This window comes from Heterocephalus glaber, unplaced genomic scaffold, assembly GCF_053883595.1.
Source record: "Heterocephalus glaber isolate CG9 unplaced genomic scaffold, H.glaber_assembly_v1.0 deba00001277, whole genome shotgun sequence".
NCBI lineage: Eukaryota > Metazoa > Chordata > Mammalia > Rodentia > Bathyergidae > Heterocephalus > Heterocephalus glaber.
This window is the reverse complement of record NW_028258238.1, coordinates 14,173-39,056: the sequence shown is the minus strand read 5'-3', so window position 1 is coordinate 39,056 and position 24,884 is coordinate 14,173. Positions and strand designations below refer to the sequence as shown.

The window sequence follows — 24,884 nt, the reverse complement described above, 5'->3', positions numbered from 1 at the left end:
GTGTAGAAACAGCCAAGCTGGGGGGTGGCAGCGACTGAGGTTTTGTTCAGTGCAGTGTGGTAGCTGTGGGAATGAGAACCGCAGTTTGCAAAGAAGCTGTCATATCGGAGAATGTGGCTAAGCAAATGCTAACTGGGAAGCTGCTTGCATTTCCCTAAGGTGATTGGATGGCAGGAAACTGAGAGCTGATCAATCTGAAAAGGAAGTTTATAGGCTGCAAATATGCAACTTCAAGGAACTCCTAACTTACAAGTTCAGGAACAGCTGCGCATAACCACAGGTAACAATCATTCATCACATACATACATTATCTCCTTGACACAGTCACATACCCCGTTTCATGTTCTAGAAGAGCTTAGTTACCCATTCTTTTCACATTTGCCTCTGAGTCGTAAAGAATCATAAACATCTCCATTTAATCTTGTGGGAGAAGCTGGCTAGTGTGGATTGACTTTTCTACGGCCTACTTTTGTCTTATACAATATAGTTGCATTTGTCAAAGTTATTGTAGCTGCTGGGGGTGAATAGAGAGGGCTAGCTTTCATTGCAGGGTGGAGGGGAATTGCATCAGCTTTTATTGTCCTTGACCTGTTCTAAAAACAAAACTTCCTCTATGGTTTATTCCAGCCTATGGGAATGAGAAGGACATCTGCCATGCTCCAATACCATGACCAGTTTATATTCAGGAGACAGGGAAATCTAGGAGGAGTCAAGACCTACAAGCTGAGCCAGAGGTTGCAAACCCAAACATCTCTAGGGACCAGAGGTACTAGAAATGAGGGCTCTAGGCAGAGAGTTTTAATAGAGAATTGTGGGGAGTGTGGTGACCCAGAGAGGGCGTGCACATAAAGGCCTTCCAGCTTTTTATTGTGAATAACTTCAAACATATAGGAAAGTTAAAAGAACAATATACTGAATGCTTGCATATAATCTGCCTCTTAAATTCAATAATTGTTAATATTGTGCATATTTATCTCTATCCAGACATGTATATATGTTTTTTTTGTTTTTTCAAACCATTTCAAATTCTATTTTATTTTATAAAATTGTTTTTCTTTTTTATACCTAGGCTGGTCCAGAATTCATGGGTTTAAGTGACGCTCCTGCCTGAGCCTCCAAGTATCTGGGACTACAGGCCAGGCTTGTGCCACTAGGGCCAGCTTTCATTTCAATTTTTCTTCTGTGGTATGGGTGTTGAACCTAGGTCCTCTGCAGTGAGCTACATCCCCAGCCCTTTTAAAATTTTTCATTTGGAGACAGGCTCTTGCTAAATCACTAATTTGCCCAGGTTGGACTTGAACTTGTGATCTTCCTACCTCAGCTTACGTGAGTGCTGGGATTAGAGGTGTGCACCATCATGCCTGGGTCCCATTTTAATTTTTAAAAACAAAGGTAACTGTTGGGTCTAAGCTAAACACAACTGGAAAAGATTAGGGTCAACTGCTGCTAGTTTGTAACCCTGGAAGAAAATGGGGTGCCAGTCAATATCAGAATGATTTGGCATAGAACAGTGGATGAACTAGCAGAAACCAACATGGCCTTCCAGCTCCTTTTCAATCTTCTTGTTTTTAAAAACAGTATATAATCCTTTAAGATCTGCTAGATTTTCCATTTCTTTTTTGTCTTTGTGCTATTATGAAATAAATGTATCATATATATGAAAGAATAATAATACGAACACATGTTCTTTTGCCCACGTTAAGAGATAGATGTTACTATTATATTCCAAGGTTCTTGTGTGCCTCCGCCTGATCTTATTTCCCCATGTCCTTCCCCATCATAAGTAACCACTACACTTATATATTTGTCTATCGTTGGCTTGCTTTTTTTTGTAATTTTATCACATATGCACGTAAGTCTCCCTAAACAATAATACATTGAGTAAGGTTGCCTGCATTTCACGCAGATACTCCTTGACTTATGTTGGGGTTACATCTGGGTAAACCCATCATAAGCTTGAAAATATTGTTAAATTGGTTAGAGAAGATGAGGGATTAGAGCTAGCAGCACTCACGAGATACATGGAGGTCACTTGCCGGGATCTGCAGTTACTGGAAACAGGAGCAAAAGAAAACATCCAGGCACAGGAAGGCAATTTAAAGGAGGAACTCCATAGACAATATTCAGTCTCAGAGGGAATATTCAGTGTTTAGAGGGAGAAGCAGGGTCTTTTCTCAGCCCTGGCACTCAGCTCTGGCAAATGGGCTATTTTGGAAAAGTACCCAACTTCTGAAGGAAGAAGCTGAGGGAAGAGGGAAGAAGCCTGGGGAAACAGCTGGTGGCTGTAATCTGGGCCCAGGTGGTGGCGGATCTGAGCCCAGGTGACCCGCACCCAGGTGCCTGTGATCTGTGCCCAGCTGCTCACCCCTCCCCCAGGGTCCACCTGTCCCAGTTCCCTTTCCACTGGGAGACTGGGAAGAGGAGAAATATGCACAGAGGTAAGACTCCTCAGATTAGGACTCTAAAGAAGATTGGGGGCCAGAAAATCAGAGGGCAGATATTGAGTTGGGACCAATGAGTCTTTGGGACTGAACAAAGCAAGAATGTGGTTCTGAATAGGGACCCTGAAACAGGCAGAGGCATGCAGTGATTGTGACTGGAGTGATCTGGGGGTGGAGAAGAGTCACTTGCCTGGTGCCACAGTAGGCATATTCCCCAAACTCCACAAAGCGCTATGCCTTCTGAGACACCACAGGGCGTGGTGCTCATGTGGGATCTGTCCCATTCACCACAAAAGAAAAACCCACACGAGCACCCTCCCATTGGTATCTAGACTACTGAGTTCTATGCAAATGCCTACCCCTTCCAACTCCAGGCACCACCAAACTCCTGGGCTATATAGAAATTCTATGAGAGGCATGGACAAAGAGCTAGGAGAAGGCACAGAGGAGTAGGGGATCCAAGGGAGCTGCATGGTGCACTCACTCACAGCAGTGTGTAGGGAGCAGTCATAAATAGCTGCAAGGATCACCAGGGAAGGAAGTGGGCTGGAATTGAAGAAGTCCCTCCACCCTGCCCCAGAAATCAGTGGAGAACTGAGTGGTTGACTGGTCCTGATCTGCCTTCCTCAACCCCTCAAACCAATTGAAGGTGTCTGATCATAGGATGGAGACAAAACATACAGCTAGCTAGTCATGCCCATGGGAACACAGTGAAATCTAACAGAGCTCTGTCCACCCAAAGAGAACTCTCTACTCTTTGTGTCTCTGTGCTTTTTATTATTTTCGTTTATCGATGTTTTTTGTCTTTATCTCTTTCTTTTCCTGGTCTGTTTTCATCTGATATCTATATCATCTATGTTTGGATGTTTGTATATGTGAAATGGAGAATGTTATGTAGTGCTTTCGTTTAAAAAGTATATTTCATGGTCATATTAGAGTAACTTGCACCAAAAATTGTGTGTGCAGGATTCAAACACAAGCTTCCTATACATTTATTAATTGGCTCCAACTCTTTACAGCTTCCCTCAATCTACAGTCATACTTCCCTCCTGCTTCTTTCTTTTCCCTGCCACTGAAGATAACCTCTCAACAACCCCCTCCTTCCATTCCAGATATAAAAATAACATCAGCAAATCTTACCTCTTTCCTTACTTTCAATTGCTGCTATCTCTGTTTTCATCTTCCCTTCTTGCTGAACTATTTTATTTCTTTTCTTCTTCCTAACTCCTCCCCTCATCCTCTACATCCCAGCCTATTTGTCATCAGCACCAATCCATTGCCTTGCTGCGTTATCAAAAGGAAAAAAAAGTATGAAATTGTCAAAACAAGTTTTAAATTATATGATTGATATACGATTGGTTCTGTAGATGCTGATATAATCAATAAGTGTTCTTTCCTTGCAACACAGTGACTGGGACTGACTTGATTGTGTTGAGTAAGTTGTAGAGAGATATAAATACCAAAACATAACCAAACTCAAGGATACATCACAGGGAGATAGAATCTAACTGTAGAGATTTCCACAGTAGGGACAGAGGTTTTTTTACCCTAATAAATCTTCCACCCTCAACAGAAAAGCAAGAGAAATGTAAGAAACCAAAGCAGCAAGATGCCTCCAAAACCCCTAACCACCGCCCCCCTAAAAGCTGATCTTACAGGCACTGAAGTAAAGGAAGTTACAGGCAAAGAACTCAAAAAGAAAATGGTCAAAATGTTTGAAGAGATAAAAGAGGGAACACATAAGAAAATTCTTAAGAAATTTAGTGAGCATAAAGAGGATTTAAATAAACAGAAAAAGAATTCCATTAATATTCAGTGAGCTTAAAGGAGAAACAAACAACAGGCTGATTGAGTTAAACAAGATGATATAAAATATTAATCACCATTTGGGAAAAGAATAAGAAATTACAAAAAGAAATGAAACAGAAATCCTGGATATGAAAAATTCAATGGAAAGTACACATAGTAGGTTTGACCAATGTGAGGACAGCGTCAGAACTTGAAGACAAAGCTGATGTACCAGATCATGTACTCAATGATACCCTAAAACCAACATGATACTGTGGAAACTGGATCTTACACCTGCTGGATGACTCAAAAAGAAAACACTCAGAATTATGGAAATAAAGGAAAAATTAGCTGGGCCTGGTAGTGCATGCCTGTAATCTCAGCAGTTGGGAGGCTGAGGCAGGAGAATCGCCATGAGTTCTTGGACTACATAGTGAGTTCAAATCCAGCCTGAACTGAATAGCCAGACCCTGTCCAAAAACAAAGCAAAAAAATCAGAAGATAGGTAACACAAGGGGCATAAAAAATTTATTCACCAAAATCATAGCAGAAAAAAATTCCAGATCTAGGGAAAGAATTCAATTCAATGTTCAGGTAGAAGAGGCATGTAAAACCTCAAATAGCCACGGCCAGAGAAGAAACTCTCCACAGCATATCATAACCACAATCCAGAAATTTAACAGAAGGAGAGAATACTAAAAGCTGTTAAAGAAAAACAGCAAGTAACCCATAAAGGCAAGCGTATCAGAATAATAGATTTCTCAGGAGATCTTGGTGAAATTTTCAATTCTTTTCTTCAGAGAAAAGAATTGTCAGCCTAGATTTGTGTATACTGCAAAATTAGCCCTCAAAATTGGCAGGGAAGTAAAGGCTTTCCATGACAAAAAACGTCCTGAATAAATGCATGGCCACTAAGCCAGCACAGCAAGAAATACTTACGGAACACCTAGACGAGACAGTGAGGTCACCATCACCAAAAACTCAAAGAAAAGTATACATTAGTGTTTGCTTCAGCAGCACATATACTAAGAATTGGAAGGATACAGAAATCAGCATAGCCCCTGCACAAGGATCATACACAAATGTATAAAGTATTCCATATTTCTTGATAAATTTGAGTTATTTGTGGGAAAATGGATGCACCTTGAGATCATAATGTTAAATGAAATAAATCAGACACAGGAGCTTAAATATCACATGGTTTCTCTTATGGGAGAAATGCATCATGTAAATAATTAGAGAGCAAAATAAAAGACAGATGATAGGGAACAGAAAAACAGACTGTGGGGATGGGAAGGGGATCTAGGGATGGAGGAGATGGGAGGGAACGAGAGGAAGGAAAGGGGATACATGAAGTATTAAGACGTGATATATATACTATATATCACATATATATCACATATATATATATATACACACACACTAATTTTCCAAAGTGAATGTAACTATTATGTATCACAAACATACACTAACAGAAAAGAAAAAGAAAATACTGTAAATGTATTTAATATATTCAGCATCACTACCCTGGGAAAAGATCACCATCAAGAAATCAAATAAGAAAAAATGTTGGAGAGGCCGCAGGGCAAGAGAAACCTTTCTGCACCGTTGATGGGAATGCAAATTAGCCCAACCACTACGGAAATCAGTATGAAGATTTCTCAAAAACCTAAAAATAGAAATTCCACTTGAACCAGCTATTCCATTCTAGGTATTTCTCTGAAAGAGTTAAACTCATCATATTATAGTGATACATTAATAGTCATGTTTATAGCAGCACAATTCATAATCACTGAATCTGGAAGCTGCCTGTATGTTTATCAATAGAGAATGGATAAAGAAAATGTGGCATTTATACATAGTGTGTCATAAAGAAGGATAAACTTGAGTCATTTGTAGAAAAATGGATTCACCTTAAGACTACAATGTTAAGTAAAATAAATCAGATACACAAATTTATTACAGAAGTACCTTGGTTCACGAACTTAAAATTTGTTCCACAATTCTGGAAAAGATGGCCATGTTTGTGTTTGTGCGAGAAAGGTGGTTGTGGTCACGTTCATCACCTGATGGAGTTTGCAAACAAAAACAAAATTTTGCCAAACACTTTGCAGATTGTTGGGAAACAAAAGCATTTGTGAATCGAGGCACCGCTGTATAAGAAACCCAAACTATAAATAAAGAGCAAAATAGAAGATAATAGTAAATAGGGAGATAGATCTTTTGCAAAAGGGACGGGGACAAGAGATGGAGGGGGGGAAGGAGGGGGAGGGGAGGAAGGGAAAGAGGATGAACAAAGAATTAAGATGTGTTATGTACATATACCGACACCCCGTGAGAAATGTAAACATGTCCTGCAAACATATTCCAAAATACCTGAAGTTTATTTTGGCTCACTGTTTCAGAGGTTTCAGTTTATCATTGCTTGGCCCTATTGCCTTGTCCCTGAGGTGACACAGTACATCACAGTGGAAACACATGGTAGAAGAGGCCTAGTATTCTCATGATGGCCAAGAAGCAGAGTGAGAGGTAGAGGACAGGGCTAGGGTCCCAATAACTTCTTTAAGGGCACACTGTCAATTACTTAGATTCCTTTGGACAGGCCCCACCTCCTAAAATTTGTTCCACCACCTCCCAATAGCACTGAAGTCTTTAACACATGGGTCTTTGGAGGACATCAAGGTTCAAACTACAGCACTTAGGGACCAGCTGTACACACACACACACACACACACACACACACACACACACACACACACTGATATATCTGAAGGACTGTTTACAGTGCCTGGCACATAGTGAGTATTCAGAAATATTGGTTGAATTAATCCTTTTCCTCGTAATTTGGAGACTATCTTTTCGTTGTCTTTAGAAATTTTATGTTTTGGGCCAGGGATTTAACTCAGTCGTTCCGCCGCCTGCCTTGCAAGCGCAAGGCCCCGAGTTCGGTCCCCGGTACCAGGAAAAAAAAAAAAAAAAAAAGAAAGAAATTTTATGTTTTTAATTTTAATATGGTTGATTTATCAATACTTTCCTTTGACATTTGCACTTTTTGTGTTTTTTATGGTTTTTTTGTTTTTGCTTTTTTTTTTTGAAACAGGGTCTCACTATGCAGTTCAGGCTGACCTTGAACGCACTACGTAGCAGAGGCTGGCCTCAAATTTGCAATGATCCTCCTGCCTCAGCCTCCTGAGTGATGGGATTACAAGTGTGTGCCACCACACCCAGGCTCTTTTTGTGTTTTTTAAATAAAATCTTCCCCTCTCTGAGGTCATGAAGATACTATTATTTTCTTCCAAGGGTTGAAAAAGTTTGGTTTTCTTAGAAGAGTATTCATAAATTTAGATCAGCAAACACTTGGTCCCCACCCAGCTGCAGACTGAGTTCCCGGGATGAGACAGTCGATCAACAAACATTTGGTTCCCGAACAGCTGCAGCCTGAGGTCCCGGGATCAGAGTCGATCAACAGATATTTGGTCCCCACACAGCTGCAGCCTGAGGTTTTCAGATCAGAAAGTCGATCAACAAACATTTGGACCCCACACAGCTGCAGCCTGAGGTCCTGGAATCAGACAGTCGATCAACAAACATTTGGTCCCCACACAATTGCAGCCTCAGGTCCTGGCTCGGGCCGGGCTCCGGGTCTTGGCGGCGGCCGCGGGGAGGCGGCGTGGGGCGGGGGCTCCGCCTGGGGTTCGCCCGCCGCCGTCGGGGCTGGGGTCCGTGCGCCTGCCGGCCGGCCCCCGCACCCCCAGCCCAGCTCGGGCCGTCCCCTCTGCCACCGCCCTCGCCCGCCGGCCCCCCGAGGTCCGGGACCCGCCCTCCCTGGCCTCGAGCGCAGGGCCCCGGCAGCCCGGTGGGCGGTGCCACGACTAAACCGACCCCGGCGGGCGGAGGGACTTGGGGGGGCGGAGCCCCTCCCCTCCCACACTTCCCCGCCCCTGCCGCGCCCGGCCCCGCCCACCGGCCGGCCCCTCCCCTTCCTGCGGCCCCGCCCCGCCCGCGAGGGCGGCCGCACTGGACGTGCTCAGTCGCCGGGGCAGGTTTCCGGGTCGCACGTGGGAAGCATTCTGCACTCGGCCGGAGGGGGAGCAGCTGCTCCTGCGCCCAACCCCGCCGTGCCGGCCGAGTCGCCGCGGAGTGCGAGGGGCGCCCGGGTGCACCGCGCCCGCGCCCGGCCCGAGCAGGAAGCGCAAGCCACGCAGGACCAACTGAAACCAAGCCGCCGCGCCCGCCGCCGCCAGGGCCTCCGAGGAGCTGTACGAAGTACTCCCTTCCCCGCCCCTCCCCCGCGCGCCCGGCCGCCCGGGTGGGCGCCCCACGCGCGACCCGCGGGCTGAGCGCCGCCGCCGCCTCCGCCGCGCCCCTGGGCGCCTGCCTGTCCCCTCCGCCCGGCGGGGCTCGCCTCGGGGAGGGTGGGGCCCGCGCAGCCGACCCCGCGCTCGCCGCCCGCCTGGCGATGCGAATTAGCGCCGGGTTGGTCTGGCCGGGACCGCGTGCTGTAAGTGGGGAGCAGCGGCCGGGCCGGGAGCTCGAAGGTAACACCGCTGCCCGCCGCCGCAGCCTCGCGCGTCTTCGGGAAGGCGCGATCCCGACCCCGCGTTGTGGGCCGTGGCTTTGCCAGCTCCGACTCGGAGTTTGGGAGTTAGCAGTCTGAATCTTCCGCACGTTTTCTCTGGCTCGGTGCAACTTCTGGACGTCTCGGAGTAGACTTGGGAGTGCGGGCGTGCGGAAGACTTTCCGCCCTTTGGGACGAAACAGTCTTGTGGTTTGCGTCTATTTACAGATACACGTTTCTGAGAGATTCGGAACTTGTGGTTGCCCTCTGGACGCACTTTAGGGTAGGACTAGGGACTTGGGGAGGCGTCTGTCACCCTAGAGCCCCTCACCCCAGTGATCCTGGGAGGTGTCAGCGCCTTGTGTGTTGCTGCTGTGGGCCTGCAGTAGCGCCTTGTTGACAACAGCAGCACCACGCCCTCTAGCAACTTTCTTTGGGGTTGCCTTTGAAAAGCAAGTGATTGCAGAAGTTCCCCGGAGCAGCGGAAGGTTGTTGCCTCTAACATTGCATGTGGTCCGTGCGCCTTACTTAGCTGGCGCTGAAAATGTTACTTTTCTGTCTGGCATTCTACAGGTTAGCGGTGCCCTGCTGGACTCGAGATCTTGTCTTAGGTCATCTGGGGATGTAAAAGACAAAATCTCCCTCATTCCCCAGATTTCCCATGCACGAAGCGAAGTTTTCTATGGGGAAGGCCCAGGAGTGCAGGCCGGGGCGCTGGAGGTCTTCCCCGCCGCCTGGAGCAGCAGGGAGGTACAGAGTATGAGGTGGCAGGGATTTCACTTTTACGTTAGATCGCTTTTCCGCAGTTTAGTCTTGCGTGTTCACACTTAGGTTTGTTTTTGTGATGATAGGCACAGAATCAGTTCCATGAGTGTTTGGATGAGAGTAGCACCTTATACATAAGTTGTATCCTGGATGTGTTAAAATGAACCTAAAGACACACTTCCACATTGGTGCATAAATGTGGTGTTTTTGTCTGTTTACCCTGTATCTTGAGGTTTTTCTATTCTGTATTTTCCTGGCAGAAATTGTAAGTATCATTTCATACTAAGTTCGTGTTCATTCAGCATGTTTATTGAGTGCCAGCCATCCGGAGAGCTAGAGATAGAATATTCGTGCCCCGAAGGAACATTTGCTCGGAAGAAGTAAGTACGTTGCAAGGAAATGATAGCGCTGTACAATTGAACTTTTGATTCCGAGTTTTATTTTAGTTAGCTGTGGTTAAAAGGTAATGAAAACTGTAATTGAGGTAGTGAATGTAAGTATGCATAGTAAGTATGTAATGGTCAGTGTCTTTCAGGCGAAGTTTTCTGCTGCTTGTAGTCAACACTATTAAGATTAAAAGTTGACTTTAGGAACTTTTGTATTTTGACTGAGAGCCTGCTTTTGGAGTCAGGCAGCTAGTTATTGACATGAGCTCAGTTTTCTCATCTGTGACCTTGGGATCAGTGCTGTCCTCCTAGAGGTGTGATGCTTACAGGAGAAAACACATAAAGGATTCCTTGCAGTTCTCATAGCAGATGCTTAATGAGGATAAGTTATTGTATTGAAACTCAGCGAAAATGCCTCTCTCGGAGGCCTGTTTTTGTTTCTAGAGACGTAGAGTTGTGTTGTTTCGATCCAGGCGGTCTTATTGTAGGGTAACAATGGTATGAAGCTATAAATGGACACTGCAGGATGACAACCTGGAAATCTCTAGTACTTGAGTTTCCAGGGAAAGGGACATACTCTAGTTTTTCCATTCCCCTCCCCTGCCTTCAGTCCCTCTTCCGCTCCTTCTTTACAAGAGCTTTGTTTCAGTTTTTTCTTCTGTTCTCTTTGTTTTCTTGTCCCTTCTTTCCTCACCTCCCCACCCCCCTGTTTCCTTTCTTATTTGAACATTCACTTACCATTTCCCAATATCTGTTACATATTCTGGTCCTTACTTGCACTTTTGGTTTCTCACACCAGAGAAACAACGTGATATTTAAACGTGTGTGTCTGATTTATTTCGCTTAAGAGCGTGGTCTCAAGCTTATCGCCATTATTGTATTGTCTTATTACATAATCATCTCCAGCCTATCTATTATACTCTTTAAAAAAAATCTTCTTTACCCATTTGTCAGTTGATGGGGATTTGGGCTGTTTCCAGTATTTAGCAAACTGTGCCGCTATAAACATGAGCGCGCATATTTCGCTGTGGTATGATGCTTTTAACTCTTTCGGGAAGACACCGAGAAGGGGAAAGCTGGGTCAAATGGAACCTCTAGCTTTAGCTTTTTGCGAAATCTCCACACTGATTTCCACAGTGGTTGCACCAGTCTACACCCCCAGCAACAATGGAGCAGGGTTCCTTTTCCCCAAACCCCTCCAGCATTTGTTATTATTGATTGATTCGTTGACAGCAGCCATTCTTTCTGGAGTGAGATGGACTCTCAGCATTGTTTTAATTTGCATCTCTCAAATGACCAGTGGTGTTGAACATTTTTTCATGTATTTACTTGCTGTTTCTGCTCCTTCATCTGGGAAATGTCAGTTTATTTAAGATGCCCATTTTTGGGTTGAGTCTCAATTTGGAAGGTCTGATTTTTTTTTTGTTTTTCTAGGTATTAGTCCCTTGTCTGAGGAACAGCTGGCAAAATTTTTTTCCCACAGAAAGTTTGTCTCTTCATTCTTTTGGTGGTTTCTTTTGCTGTGCAAAAGCTTTTTAATAAGATGAGATTCCAGTTGTTGATTCTTTGTGATATTTCCTGTGTGATTGGGGTTTTGTTCAAAAATTTTTCCCCAGGGCCGGGGATTTACCTCAATAGTTCTGCTGCCTGTCTCGAAAGTGCAGGGTCGGAGTTCAGTGCCCGGTACCAAAAAAAAAAAAAAAAGGGTTTCCCCAATTTTTTCAAGAGTTCTACCTATTCTTTGTTCCACCAGATTTAATGTTTCTGTTTTAATACTTAGACCTTTGGTTCATTTTGGTTTTAGTTTACTGCATGGTGAAAGATACGAGTCTAGTTTTAATCTTCAGCATGTGGAAAGCCAGTTTTTTTCAGCACCGTGTATTAAAGATGGTATTTTTCTTCCAGTGGAGGTATTTGGCTCCTTTGTCAAAGATAAGGTGGCTGAGTTATGTTTGGAGTTGTTTCTACATCTTCTAATCTGTTCCGATGATCCCTGGGGGTTTTTTGTTTTTGCCAGTATCATGCACAGTAGCTATGTATTATAATTGCAGGTCAGGGATTATGATACCTCCTGCTTTGCCTTTTGCTATTGCTTTTGCTTTTGCTGTTCTAGATCTCTTCTGGTTCCAAATGAATTTTAAGAATGTTTTCTGTAATTCTGTGAGATATGCTAGTGGTATTTTGATCGAGATTGCATTAAATCTGTATAACAATTTTGGAAGAATAGCCATTTTCACTATATTGGTTCTTCCTACCCAAGAACAAGGGATATCGTTCCATTTTCGGATATCCTCCTTGATCTCCTACAGAGTACTATAGTTTTCAATGTAAAGGTCTTTTATTTCCTCCGTTAGATTAATTCCTAGGTATTTCAGGGTTTTGGATGCTATTGTGAAAACTGCTGTTTCCCTAATTTCTCCCTCAGTAAGTTAGTTATTTGTGTACAGGAGTGCTAGTGACTTTTGAGTGTTGACTTGGTATCCAGCTATGTGACTGAATTTGGTTATTAAATCTAAGTCTTTTGGTGGTTTCGGGGCTCTTCTATGTAGAGCATCATGTCATCTGCAAATAATGATAATCTAACTTCTTCCTTTCCTATCCTTTGTTTCTTTCTCTTGTCTGATGGTTGTGGCTAGTGTTTGCGGAATTATATTGAACCAGAGTGGTGGCAGTGGACATCCTTGTCTTGTTCCTGATTTTAGTGTGAAAGTTTTCAGGTTTTGTCCATTTAGTATGATGTTGACTGTTGGTTTGTTGTAGATGGCTTTTATCAGATTGAGATAAAGACCAACTCTACCCATTTTCTGTAGGGTTTTTATCATGAACGGGTGTTGGACCTGGTCAAACGCTTTTTCTGCATCTATTGAGCGGATCATATAGTTTTTGACCTTGCCTCTGTTAATATGGTGTATTACATTTACTGATTTGCGTATGTTGAAGCACCCCTGCATCACTAGGATGAATCCTACTTGGTCATGGTGTATGATCTTCTTGATGATTTGCTTGCTGCATTCTGTTGGCCAGTATCTCATTGAGGATTTCTTGGTTTCCGTTCATTAGGCAGAGTGGCCTGCAGTTCTTTTTTTCGTCGGATCCTTCTTTGGTTTTAGTATCAGGGTCATGCTTGCTTCCAGGAATGAATTTGGGAATACAGCTTCCCTTTTAGTTTCATTCAAGAGTTTCAGAAGTAGTGGCACTAGGTCTTCACTAAATTTCTTGTGGAATTCAGCAGTGCATTTTACAGAGCAAGGCCTGGGCTTTTCTTTGTTGGTAGGGTTTTTAAATTATCTCTTCAATTTCATTGATACTGGTTTATTTAGAATTGTTACATCTTCTTGATTCAGCTTTGGTAATTCATGTGTATCTAGGAATCTCTCCATTCTATGTTTTCCATTTTATTACAACACAGGTTTTTGAAGTAGGTATTGATGATGATCTTCTGGATTTCTGTGGATCTTTTCACCCCTAATTGTGTGAATTTGAGGGTTTTCTTTTTATGAGATCGGCTGGGGGTTGCCAATTTTATCAGTCTTTCAAAGAAGCAAATCTTCTATCATTGATTCTTTGAATTGTTTTCTTGGTCTCCACTGCATTAATTTCTGCTCTTATATTTATAATTTCCTCCCTTATAGGAACTTTGGGCTTGACTTGCCCTTTTTCTAGAAGCTTGAGGTTCAACATTAGGTTGTGTTTTTTTGAGCTCTTAATATTTAGCTGATGTGGGAATTACTGCTATAAATTTCCCTCCTAAGACTGTCTTCATTTCATCTCATAAGTTCCAGTATGTTGTATTGGCATTATTGTTTAATTGTAGAAACCGTGTGATTTCTTCTTTAATTTCATCTGTGACTCATTGGTTGTTCCATGTGTTTATGAAGTTCTTGTAGTTTCTTTTGCCAATGATTTCTAATTTTATTTCACTGTGGTCTGATAATATGCATGGGATAATTTCAGTTTTTTTGGATTTACTTAAGCATGTTCTGTGAGCTAGTATGTGGTCTAGTTTGGAGAATGTCCCATGTACAGCTGAAAATGTGTATTCTGATGTTGTGGGGTGGAACACTCTGTAGACATCTACTAAGTCCATTTGTTCAAAAGTTTGCTTTAGTTCTGATATTTATTTGTGATTTGTGTGTGTGTGTGTGTGTGTGTGTGTGTGTCTAGTTGATCTATTTGTGACAGTGGAGTATTGAGGTCCTCCATTACAGTTGTGTTAGTGCTTATTTGATTTTTTATGTCCATTAATATTTGTTTTATATAGTTGGGTGTGCTGGTATTTGATGCATATGTATTTGCGATCCTTATCTCTTTCTATTGAATTGTCCCTTTCCAAAGATGTAATGACCTTCTTTGTCTCTCTTAATAACTCTTGCCTTAAAATCCACTTTGTCTGCAAATAGACTAGCTACCCCTGTTGTTTTTTTTTTTTCCAGGTTCCTGTCACATGGAGTATTACTTTCCATCCTTTCACTTTAAGAACTTGTTTTTTAATTCTGTTTCTTCTATGCAGCCTATTGTTGGATCTTCTCTTTTTTGTACCAGGGATGGAACTCTGGACCTAGCACTTGTGAGGGAGGCATGGTGCCCCTGAGCTAAATCCCCGGCCCTGGATCTTCTTGATCCATTGTGCCATGCTGTTTCTTTTGATTATCTCTCTTTAGTATGTCCATGGGAATATTTTGGAAGGTCCTTCAGATCATTTTGAAGTGCTTGTTTGGTGGTCATGAATTTCTTCAGGTGTTCTTTGCCATGGAAGTATCTTATTTCTCCATCAATTTTGAAAGATAGTTTTGCAGGGTACATCAATCTTCATTGGAGGTTGTTTTCTTTCAGGGCTTGAATTACTTTAAGATCTCTTTGACTTGAGGTTTTATGTTGAGAAGTTTGCTATGATTCTGATGGGCTTTCCTTTATAGGTGATTTGTTTCTTCTCTCTAACAGTTTTTAATATTCAGTTCTTGTGTTGAATTTCTGGAATCATGACTATGATATACCTTAGTGTACTTTTTTTTATCATGACTAATTGGAGTTCTATATGCCTCAGTTATATACGTCAAATTATTTTTCCATGCTTAGGAAGTTTTCTGCCATTACTTCTGTTAACAGGTTTTTTTATGTTGTTTGTGCTGTCTACTGTTTTTTCATTGACTGATCAAGCTTATGTTATTCTCCTTTGCATCACCTAGCAGCTGTTGGGTTGATTTTTCATGGTCCTTTGCTATTTTCAAGAAATCTTTATTTTCATGATTGCTGAACTGCAGTCTTGTCTTCTACATTTGATATTCTGACCTCACATGGGCGCACTGTGCTGCATGTACATTCAGTGAAATTTTTAATCTCCTGGACATCTGTTTGAATCTGTTTCATGGATTCCATTTCTTTCCTATGTTGGGGGTTCATGGTTTCCATCATTTTCTTAAGCTTCTCTATTTTTTTGTTAATCTGTATCTGCTCTAGAGTCACCAACCATATCTTTTTATAATAGTTACCATCTCTAGATATCTGAAAGATAATTTCTGATTTGATGTTTTTCTAGAGCCTCATTCATCTCCTTTGTTACTTCCGCCGTGGGTGGCTTTTTTATTGTTTCGCTCACTGCTCCCTGGGTTTGCCTTTGGTGAGCTGGAAGTCTGGGGTTGCATCGTGCTAGTCTTCTTATTTCTTTGTTTTCATTTAATTCCTGGGTTGATGCTTATCCATTGCTTATGGCAGGTAGCTTTATTGGTAGTACTTAGAACCCTTAAGAAATGACTACTTCTCAGCGACGTCTTCCAGGTGTAGCTGCCTTTTGGGTTCATAACCTATCGAAGTATGAAAATGTAATGTGTTGAATTATGGAGTGGTTAAATAGAGCTAGTTAAGTGCATTACGTCGCAGTTATTTTTTGTGATGAGAGCACAGTATCCCCCCTTCGTACTTCTTAGCAATAACAATATATCATCAACTATAGCCCCCCTTGCTGTACAGTAGATCTCTTGAACTTACTCTTGTATAAATGTAATTGTGTATCCTCTGACCAATATTTCCCCAACTTTCCCAGTAGCCACTATTGCAGTCTCAACTTGAAAGATCCACTTTTTTAGATTCCACCTAGGAGTGAGTTCATGCGGTGATTGTCCTTCTGTCCCTGGCTTATTTTCCTTAACGGAATGATCTCCAGGTCCGTGTATGGTCTCAGAGATGACAGGGTTTCATTCTCTTTATGGCTGAATAGTACCCTACTTTGTGTGTATACTGTATTTTCTTTATCCATTTGTCCATCAAGAGACTCAGGCTGAGTCCATACCTTGACTGTTGTGAATAGTGCTGCAGTCGACAAGGGTGTGCAGGTGTCTCGTCCCATACTGGCTTTTTATCTTTTGGATACGTACCTACTAGTAGGAATGCTGGGTCACATGGACGTTCTATTTTGTGATGTGTAAGGAACCTCCCTGCAGTTTGCCACAACAGTTGTGTTACTATGCATTCCCACTAACCAGGTCCAGGGTTTCCATTTTCTCCATATTCATTCTGTAGATTGTTTTTTTCCTTTCTGTTGTTTCCTTCACTATCCAGCAGCTTTTAAATTTGATAGAGTCCCATTTGTTTATTTTTGCTTTTGTTTCTGTGCTTTTGAGATGATATAGAAATAGCAACAACAACAGCAAAAAAGGAATCATTACCCAGAGCAATGCGTCAGCGCTTCCCTCCTATATTTTCTTCCAGTGGTTTCACAGTTTTGGGTTTTACATTCAAGTCTTTAATCTGTTTGAGTTGTTGTTTGTTTTTTAGATGATGAGAGTAAGGATCTAATTTCATTCTTCTGCATGTAGATATCGAGTTTTCCAGTTCATTTATTGACGTGATTGTCCTTTCTCCATTGTGTGTTCTTGGCACCTTGGTTGAAAATTGGCGGGCTGTAGAGGTTTGGTTTGTTTCTAGGCTTTCTGTTGTGTTCCATTTGTTCGTGTCTGTTTTTATGCCAGTACCATGCACTCTTGGTAACTGTGACTTTGTAGTATAATCAGAAGTTAGGTAGTGTGATACCTTTTCTGTCCTTTCTACTCAGGACTGCTTTGACTACTTAGGATTTTCTGGAGTTTCCATATAAATTTTAGAATCATTTTTTTTTCTTTCTGTGAACAGGAATATTGTTGGCTTTGATGAGGATTACACTGACTATTTAGATCACTTTGCATAGTGGAAACGTTTTAGCTATCCCGTTGCTTATAGTCTATGAACATAGGGTATCTTTGCATTTCTTCATGTCTTCAATTTCTTTCATCAATGTTTTATACTTTTAAGTGTAGAGATCTTTCACTTCTTGGTTTATTCCTATTTTATTGTAGCCATTATAAATGGGTTTTTTCCTTTCCTTTCAAAAAGCTTGCTGTTATTATATAGAAAAAACTTCACTGAAACATACTTTTTGTATGTTGATTTTATCCTGAAACTTTATTAAATGTATTAGTTCTGATAGTTTTTTGGTGGAGTTTGGGATTTTCTGTATATAAAACCGTGTTGTCTGCAAACAAGGGCGGTTTAATTTCCTTTTCAGTTTAGATGCCCTTTATTTCTTTCTCTTGCATAATTCCTCTGGCTAGGCCTTTCAGTACATGTTGAGTAGAAGTGAGAAGTGGGCAACCTTGTCTTGCTCCAGTTCTTATCAAAAGAAATGTCAGTTTTTACCCATTAAGTGTGATGTTAGCTGTGATTTTGTCATGTATGGCCTTTGCTGTGTTCGGGCACATTCCCTCTATGCCTGATTTCTTCGTGGGTTTCATCATGAGGGAACATTGAATTCTGTGCAGCGCTTGTTCTGCATCCGTTGCAATGAACATCTAGTTTTTGTTCTTCATTGTGTTACCGTGTCGTGTTCGTTGATGTGTATATTTTGAACCATCCTTGCATCCTTGTGTCTTACTTGATCATGGTTGATGGTTTTGATACGGTTTTAATATGGTGCTGAATTTGGTTTGCTAGTATTTTGTTGAGGATTTTTATATCTGTTTATCTGGGATGTTAGCCAGTGTTCTTTTTTGTCATGTTCTCGTCTGGTTTTGGCATCGAGTTAGTGTGAGTTTGGAAGTATTGCCTCTTCCACTTTCTGGAAGGGCTTGAGGAGGTGGCGTTGGATCTAAATATTTGGCAGAGTTCACCTGTGAAGGCATCAGGTAGGTCATAGACTTTGCTTTGGTGGGAGACCTCTTATGAGTGATTTAATCAGTATTTTTATTGGTCTGTTCAGATTTCCTACTCCTAAGTCAATCTTGATAGGTTTTGGTTTTTTTGGTTTTTGTTTTTGTTTTTTGAGACAGGGTTTCAGTATGTAGTCCAGGTGGGCCTTGAACTTGCAGCAGTCCTCCTGCCTCAGCGTCCGGAGTGCTGTGATTACAGGTGTGTGTCACCAGGCCTGACAGTCTGGGGGATTTTTGGTACCAGGGATGGAACTCAGGACCTTGTGCTTGCAAGGCAGGCGGTGGCACCACTGAGCTACATCCCCAGCCCAGGCCTGACAATCTTGATAGTTTTAGGACTCCAGGATTTCTTCTAGGTTGTCTAGTTTGTTGGACTACAATTGTTAGTGCTTTATGATCTTTGTATTTCTCTGCTGTTGTAATGTCTCTTATTTAAAAATCATGTCTGATTTTATTTTGTCTTAAATTTAGCTAAAGATGGATTTATTTGCTTTATCTTTTTAAAAAGCTAAGTGTTTGTTTCAATGATTTCTTGTATTTTTCTAGATCCTCTTCATTTGTTTTTGCCCTGGTCTTTAGGGTTTCCTTCCTTCTACTAATATTGGGCATAGGTCTTTCCTTTTCTAGTTTCTTGAGGTGCAAAGTTGGGCATTTAAGGTTTTTCTTTTTAGTGTGCATTCCCTCCTAGAACTGCTTTTGCTAAATGTCCTAGGTTTGGGGAGGCGAGAATTCTACCACTGAACCACCAGTGCGAGCTTTCTCCTAGGTTGTCGTATGTTGTGATTCCGATTTTATTTGTTTCAGATCTTTTAAATTTCCTTTTAATTTCTTCAGTGGCCGGTTGGTTGTTCAGGAACATGTTAAATTCGTGAATTTCCAGATGCACTTCCTGTTACTGCTTGCTACTTATATACCATTGTATTCAGAAAAGATACTAAGTATGATTTCAGTCCTTTGTTAAGACTTATTTTGAGGCCTACTGAATGATGGTTGCTGAAGAATGTTCTGTGTACAGTTGAAGAACGTGTATGTGTGTGTATCTATACACACACGCATATGGATTCTGTTGATGTCGGGTGGCATGTTCCTCATGCATGTCTGTTCGGTCCATTTGGCCTGCGTAGTTCAGGTCCAGTGCTTCCTTCTTGATGTTCGTTCTGTGTGTTGCTGCAAGAAGGGTGTTAAAATCCTCTGCTGCTGTTACAGTGCTGAAGTCTGTCCTTTCAGGTCTACTCATGTTTGTTCTGTGTACATAGTGTTCTGACGCGTGGTGCGTGTACATCTATAAACATATATAGTATCTACAGTTCTTACGTCCTCTTGCTGAACTGACCCCTTTGCTGTTCTGTAATGTTCTTTTTACAGTTTTTGTTTTAAAGTCTTACCTGATAGAAGCGTAGTGACTCCTACTGTTGTTTTGTAGTGAGTATGTTTTCCATCCCTTCAAGTTTTGCGCTGTGTGTGTCCTTGAGTGAAGTGAGTCTCTTGTGGGCTGCGTGTACAGCAGGTCCTTGACCTGGGATGGTTTGACTTAAGATTTTCTGTCTTTACAGTGGTGCCAGCGGTACACTTGCAGCAGGAACTGTACTTGAGGTTTAGGATTTGGGTCTTTGCCCGGCCACCGATGTGTGGTGTGATCCTCTTTTGCAGGGCTCCTGTGGCTGTGGGAAGAGTTGGAACTTCTGTATTACACTCCTTGGTTTCAGACACCCAGGGCACAAGTGCAGGTGGGCAGAGGTGGGGATCTGCAAGGGAGAAGAGGAGCTCAGCGTGGGCCACACTGGTCCTTTCTGCAGGCTTCTGAGCCTGAACTAATAGCAAGATCCTGTCTCAAAGAACGAAAGCATTTCTGGTCATTATTTTCTGCAGTTCAGATTACTTGAATGGAAGAGCAAATGACTCTCCATTCCCGACCTTACTTGAAGATTCCTCCTCCTCCAAATGCTATGCCTTGTGCTGATCCATGTACTTTGCAGTTCCTCATCTGCTTTACATGGCGTCGACTCTAGGATGGAGAGAGCTACTAACCTATTTCCCACATAAGCGCATTCTCTTTGGCTCGTTAAGCCGAGCAGGAGGGTGGTTCAGCTCTCTAGAGGCTCTGGGACGGGCCTGTTGCATTGGAGGAAAGTTGGTGCAGGTATACGCAAGGATCTTCCTGGGAAGGAGGATCAACGGCTTCCATGCACTTCTCACAGGAATCCAGGGTCCAAAGCAAGTACTGAAGTGGTCTTTAAGGTTTTTATTTTAATTAGAACACGTTTGCAGTGCGCAGTGATCACACTCATCATGGGGAGTTGATTCTGGACACGACACATCTTAATCATTTTATCACCCCCTCTTCTCCTCCTGCTCCTCCTCCTCCTCCTTCCATTCTCGGTCCCCTTCTCATTTACAAAATGTCTATTTTCCTGTGACTTACTATGTATCTTTTATTTTGCTCTTTATTTATACTTCGCATCTCCTATAAGAGAAACCATGTGATAGTTATGCTTGTGTGCCTGATTTATATCATTGAATATTATGGTCTTAAGGTGCATCCATTTTTCTACAAGGCTCAACACTTATCCTTTGTTACAGCAGAGTAGTACTCCATTGTCGGTAAATACCATTGTCTTTATTCATTCATCTGTTACTGGACGTACAGGGCACTTCTAAGATCTAGCTCTATAAGTTGTGCTGCTATAAATACGGATTTGCATGTATCACTGTAGTATGACGTCTTTTTTTCTCTTCTGGAAGATCCCTACAGGGGTAATAACTGGGTTGAATGGAATTTCTATTTTTAGCTCTTTGAGGAATCTCTTTGATTTCCATAGTGGTCGTACTAGTTTACATTCCCACCAACAGTGCAGAAACCCCACATACATACACAGTCTCTCCAGCATTTGTTATTATTTGATTTCCTGATGATGGTCATTCTTTCTGGAGTAAAATGGAATCTCAGTGTTGTTTTAATTTGCATTTCTCTAGTGGCTAGAGATGTCGAACATTGTTTCACGTAGTATTTGTACTTTTTCTGAGAAGTATCTATTCACTTTAGTTGCCCATTTTTGATTTGGGCTTTTATTGAGGGGATGTAATTTTTTTTTTAAGTTCTTTATGTGTTCTAGACATTAGTCCTCTGAGAAGTAGTTGGCAAGAATTTTTTCCCATTCTGTAAGTTGTTTCCTTTGCTGTGAAAAAGCTTTTTAAATTTGATATAATCCCATTTGTTGATTCTTGATGTTATTTCTTGTGCAGCTGTGGTTTTGTTCAGGAAGTCTTTGCCTATGCCTGTATCTTTAAGAGTTGCTTTTTTTTTTCTTTTTTTGGTAGAAGGGATTGAACTCGGGTCCTTGAGCTTGGGGCAAATCCACTGAACTAAATCCCCAGCCCTACCTTTAAGAGTTTTACCTATGTTATGTTCCAGCAGATTAAGTGTTTCTGTTTGAATATTTAGGTCATTGATCCCTTTGATTTTATTTTGGTGCATGGTGATAAGGATCTAGATTCAATCTTCAGCCTATGGATAGCCAGTTTTCTCAGCGCACTGTTTGTTAAGGTGGCTGTCTTCATTCCATTGTATGTTTTTTGCCCCTTTGTCAAAAATCAGATAGCTGAATATGCTTGGGGTTGTTTCTGCATCTTCTATTCTGTTGCGCTGATCCGATCCACAAGGCTGTGTTTGTGCCAGTACCATGCTGTTTTTAACACTGTAGATTTGCAGTATAACTTGAAATCCAGGATTTTGATGGCGTGTGCTTTGCTCTTGTTGCACAGGATTGATTTTGCTCCTCTGGGTCTCTTCTGGTTTCATATGAATTTTAGGAATGTTTTCTCTACAGAATGTGATTGGTATTTTAATGGGAACCTGCATCCAGTCTATATATCAGTTTTGAAAGTATGGCCATTTTGACAATACTGGTTTTCCCTAGTGAGGAACAGGGTGTATCTTTCCATTTTCTGATGTCCTTCTAGATCTCTTTTTTCATAGTGCTCTAGCTTTTATTACAGAGGCTTTCAGTTTGCTAGGTTGATTCTTAGATATGTACTTATTCTGGAAGCTATTTGTGAATGGTGTTATTTTGTAATTCTTTTTTGGGGGGTTCATTACTGGTGCGCATGAATGCTATTGATTTTTTGTGTGTTTTTTATCCTGCTACTTTGCTGAATTTGTTTATTAGTTCTAGGAGTCTTTTGGGTCTGCTATTTATTTATTTATTTATTTATTTATTTATTTATTTATTTGGCATCGGGGATCGAACTCAGGACCTTGCGCTTGCAAGGCAAGCATGGCACCACTGAGCTACATCCCCGACCCCTGGGTCTGCTTCTTAAAGGGTCATGTTGTCTGTGAATGAGAATAGTTGGCTTCTTCCCAGACCCTTGAACTACAACTTGCATTCTGGGCTACGGAAGTAGCTCAGCGATAAAGCATTCTTTAGCATGTACGAGGCCCTGGGTTCCTTCCCCTGCGTGGGAGAGAAAAAGACTTGGCTTTCACTGCTCTTCGACTACTCTGTTATTTTATCAGACGCACTTCTGCTTGAGCCACGGTCTGCAGTAAAACCTTATTAAAATGTCACTGACTGGGTGTGGAAGTTTTTTTGCTATTTCCAGTCTTTTAAGCAATTATTTTAAAAATTACACATACATGAAATCTAAGTTCAGTACCACTTTTGACAATACAAGGAGTTAAAATTCTTTTACCCTAAGCTACCCCTGAATTTATATAGTGTTTTTCAGTGTTTTATTATGTCACAAAATAGGATGTTATTAGTTCATGTGGATAATATTAGCTTTGGTTTATTTGTATCTTCACCAGTTTCTTTGATCACCAGTCTTGTACTGTAGCACTTCTTTTTAGGATTGTTTTTTCCTTTAAACACGTACATCCATTTGAGATTTCTTTAGTTAAGGACTATGGACAGAAAAGGTCTCTAGTTTTTAGATTATTTATTTGGAAACGTTTTTATTTTGCCCTCCTGATTTTGAACGATAGGATTGTCTCTTATGTAAAAGCAGTTAATTTGTTATTTTGTTTTGGCGTTTTGAAGACACTACCCCATTTGCCGGCTTCCTGGTTATTCTTGAGGACTTGTCTGTAGATGCGGTTACAGTACAGGCAATCTCTCTTTTGTCTGGGTTTTTTCTTAAATTCTTTTATTGGTACGTTTTAAGTATACAGTACGTTTACATTTGTCATTGGGTGCTTGCACCTGTACATGATGTATCTTGGTTCTTATTTTTTTCCCCATTACCTGTCCTCCCTTCACCCTTCCACCCTTCCCAATTTACGTAGATTTCGTTTCCATTTTTTTTTCTTTTCTCATAATTTTTCCTTTCCCCTTCCCCTCCTACCACCTGTATACCTTGGGACCTTTTTTCGTATTTCAAATTATCAGTTATTCATTTTAATCATCTTAACCCTTGTTTACACTATCAGTTTCTCCCACTAGAGAAACTTTGGTATTTACATGTGTGTCCTATTTATTTCACTGAAGAGGATGGCCTCGGTATGCATCTATTTAGCTGTAAAGGTCTCTAGTTTCTCGTTCTTTATGGCTGAGTAGTACTCCATTTTATTAAAAAGAAACCTGTCAGTGGTTGTTTTTGAGGTCGTCTCTTGGACTTTGATGTTCTGGAGTTTTACGCGGTATATTTTGCATTAACATTATTTTCACAAATACATTTGGTATATGTCGTGCTTCTTTTGTGGATTTGTGCTCTATTGGGTGTAAAACACTCTTGGCCATTGTCTGTAAGTACTGTTTCATCGGGAATTCCAAGTAGGTGGGAATCGGACCTTCTCATTCTGTCTTGTCTCTTATGTTCCCATTTCCATCTCTTTGTTTTTCATTTTTTAGTTTATTCTCTTTTCTAGCCATATATGAAAGTTGTTGATCTGTTTCATTTTCTTTTTATGAGATATGGTCTAGATAGGTCCTTGACTCTAGCTCAAGTTCAAATGAACTGTGTGTAATCTGCTAGATTTACCCAATTTACCTGATGATGTTGAACATACAAATATAGTATGAACTAGATAGACTTCCTGGGGACTTTTTATGAAAATGGATCAAGTGATCCTCCATCTCCTCCTCCACCTCCTCCTCCGTCTCCTCCTCCATCTCCTCCTGCATCTCCTCCTCCTCCTCCTCCTCCATCTCCTCCTCCATCTTCTCCTCCATCTCATCCTCCACCTCCTCCATCTCCTCCTGAATCTCCTCCTCCTCCTCCTCCTCCTCCATCTCCTCCTGAATCTCCTCCTCCTCCTCCTCCATCTCCTCCTGAATCTCCTCCTCCATCTCCTCCTGAATCTCCTCCTCCTCCTCCTCCATCTCCTCCTGAATCTCCTCCTCCTCCTCCTCCATCTCCTCCTGAATCTCCTCCTCCATCTCCTCCTGAATCTCCTCCTCTTCCATCTCCCCCTCCATCTCTTCCTCCATTTCCTCCTCCATCTCCTCCTCCATCTCCTCCTCCATCTCCTCCTCCTCCTCCATCTCCTCCTGCATCTGCTCCTCTTCCATCGCCTCTTGTGAAAGACTATTCTTGGAGCTGCTTTGGTTTACAGAAGTCCTGGGTGGGAGTGAGGAGCTCCCATGAAGCAGGAAATAGTGAGGACCCGGCACAGATGAGTCTTTAACACAAAGATAGGAGGAAAAGGCGCCTTTTAATGATGGTGGCTGCTCAGCAAGTGACTCCAGTGGGACTCGGGAGCCCCGGATAGAAGTTTGCTGTTCCTCCTCACCCTCGTTTTACATCTATGAGGCCGAATTCCACTGGAGTT

The 24,884-nt window shown here is 41.8% G+C and overlaps 1 protein-coding gene and 1 non-coding gene across 2 annotated transcripts in view; both read left to right on the top strand.

Moving 5' to 3' along the window:
- Window positions 1-5,230: 5,230 nt before the first annotated feature.
- On the top strand, window positions 5,231-5,335 carry LOC147828132 (U6 spliceosomal RNA). Its single transcript, XR_015451235.1, has one exon. It is a non-coding gene; the product is annotated as a U6 spliceosomal RNA (small nuclear RNA).
- Window positions 5,336-6,735: 1,400 nt separating this feature from the next.
- The window catches only part of LOC147828130 (uncharacterized), a 32,315-nt gene continuing 14,166 nt past the window's right edge, over window positions 6,736-24,884 (top strand). Inside the window, exons 1-2 of the mRNA XM_087211097.1 lie at window positions 6,736-6,751; window positions 7,842-8,488. Of these exons, the coding sequence (XP_087067223.1) occupies window positions 6,736-6,751; window positions 7,842-8,488 (663 nt within the window). The remainder of the gene's footprint in view (window positions 6,752-7,841; window positions 8,489-24,884) is intronic.